The sequence below is a fragment of the Pteropus medius genome, unplaced genomic scaffold, assembly GCF_902729225.1.
Source record: "Pteropus medius unplaced genomic scaffold, Ma_sr-lr_union100, whole genome shotgun sequence".
NCBI lineage: Eukaryota > Metazoa > Chordata > Mammalia > Chiroptera > Pteropodidae > Pteropus > Pteropus medius.
Genome location: NW_024352780.1, coordinates 604,222 through 605,907, shown reverse-complemented (window position 1 = coordinate 605,907; position 1,686 = coordinate 604,222). Strand labels below are relative to the sequence as shown.

The window sequence follows — 1,686 nt, the reverse complement described above, 5'->3', positions numbered from 1 at the left end:
CCCATCGCCTCCTCTCCCGCCTTCTCTCCCCACCACCCCGACCCCGGCCCACTCGGGAGGCAGGAGCAGAGCCCCCTCGGGCCCTCCCAGCCGGCGGGGGGGCGGGGCGCGCAGCCAGAAGCAGGAGAAGCTCCGAGGGCCCCCTCCGCACAGACGTCGGCTCCAGCCTTGGGGTCCTCGGGCCGGGAGGGACGGCGTCCTTGTTCTCACCACCGCCTCCCCTGCCGGGCAGGACAGTAGTGACAAAGTTCGGGCACTGCCAGCCAACCGAAGCTGGAGTTGAAGGGGGCGGTAGGGACCAGAGCTCTGTGCGACCTTGCCAAACGGGGTCCTGCTGGACCCGAGACCGGTCCGCCGCGGGGCGCCAATGCCACTAGAGGGGAACAAAGTCCTTTCCCGGCCCTACGGCCCCAGGTTCTCAGGGCTGGAGGGGACTGTACCAGCCGCGGGCGCCCAGGTGCGCGGGAGGAGGAGCCCCGGGCTGTGCGCGCAGAGCCGCGAGCAGCGCAGCCGCCTGGGCCGCTGTCCACACCCCCTTCCCGGCCGTGCCGCGGGCAGGTGCGGCCACGGCCGCCGCCCCCAGCCGCAGCCCCGCTTGGCCGCTCACCGCCGACCGACCTTGGGCCAATTCTTGCCTTCCCCGCACGGGTCTCCTGCCTCCACGCTCCACATCTGGGGTGCTCTGTGTACTGTAATTCGGCAAAAAGCCCGGCCCCAGGGTGCCAGCTCTTACTGCGTCCCCAACTCCCTGAGTGACCTTGAACGCACAACCCCCTCCCCCAATTCGGGGCTTCGTTTTCCCCACCTGCCCGATAGGTAGACGCGCGCCCGGCTCCCAGCGTCCCCAGTCCCTCCTGGGCAGGTGTGTCCCAGACCGGATGGGGGGGAGCGCGGCGGCACTTACCGTCCTCCAGAGACGCGGACGCTTGGCGGGGACCAAGGTGGCCGTGACCAGCAAGTGCGAGGCGGCCACCACGAGCCCAAAGCCGATGGCCAGCAAGCTGCGCACGGGCAGCAGGGCGTAAGACACGAAGGTGACCAGCAGGAGCTGCCAAACGCCCTGGTCGGCGGCCGCGGGCCCCGCAGCCGCCCCGGCGCGGAGCCCCGCGGGGCCGCCGAGCGCGAAGGGGCAGCAGAGCAGCGCGAAGGTGAGGCTGAGGAGCAGCGCGAGCTGGCCCACGTGCTGCAGCTGCGGCACCTGCAGCGAGCGCACATTGGTGACCACGAGCAGCGCCAGGAAGAGCGCGCAGTGCACGGGGTGCGAGCCCCTGGCCAGGCCCGGCGCGGGCCCCGGCGCGCCCAGCAGCTCGGCCAGCGCCAGCGCGCCCGCCAGCAGGCTGAGCACGGCCAGCGCCTTCAGCGTGGCCGCCTGCTCCAGCCGCAGCGTGTAGCCGCGGAACAGCGCCTCCAGCTCGGGGCACGCGAACTCCTCGTCGCACGCCCGCAGCCCGCGCCGGCCGCCCGGGTCGGCAGCCCGCTCGGCGCCCCCGGGCTCGCCCGCGCCGCCTGCGCCTCCGCCTCCGCCTCCGCCTCCGCCTCGGCCGCGCGGCGCCCCCGCCATCTCAGCGCCATGCAGCGGGCGCGCCCCTCGCCGGCCGGGGCGCCGGGGCGGCGGGCGGGCGGCGAGGCGCCGGGCGGGCGGGCAGAGTCGGGGCGCAGCCACCCCGCGCGCGCGCGCGCGCCCGG

The 1,686-nt window shown here is 75.0% G+C and overlaps 1 protein-coding gene across 2 annotated transcripts in view; it reads right to left on the bottom strand.

Annotated features, from left to right (window-relative positions):
- The window catches only part of ADCY1 (adenylate cyclase 1), a 47,500-nt gene extending 45,939 nt beyond the window's left edge, over nt 1–1,561 (bottom strand). The window contains exon 1 of one of the 2 annotated variants that reach the window (XM_039847110.1): nt 905–1,561. In XM_039847110.1, coding sequence (XP_039703044.1) covers nt 905–1,561 — 657 coding nt within the window. The remainder of the gene's footprint in view (nt 1–904) is intronic. The other variant, XM_039847111.1, reaches the window with a different exon arrangement.
- Between the last annotated feature and the right edge of the window lie 125 nt (nt 1,562–1,686).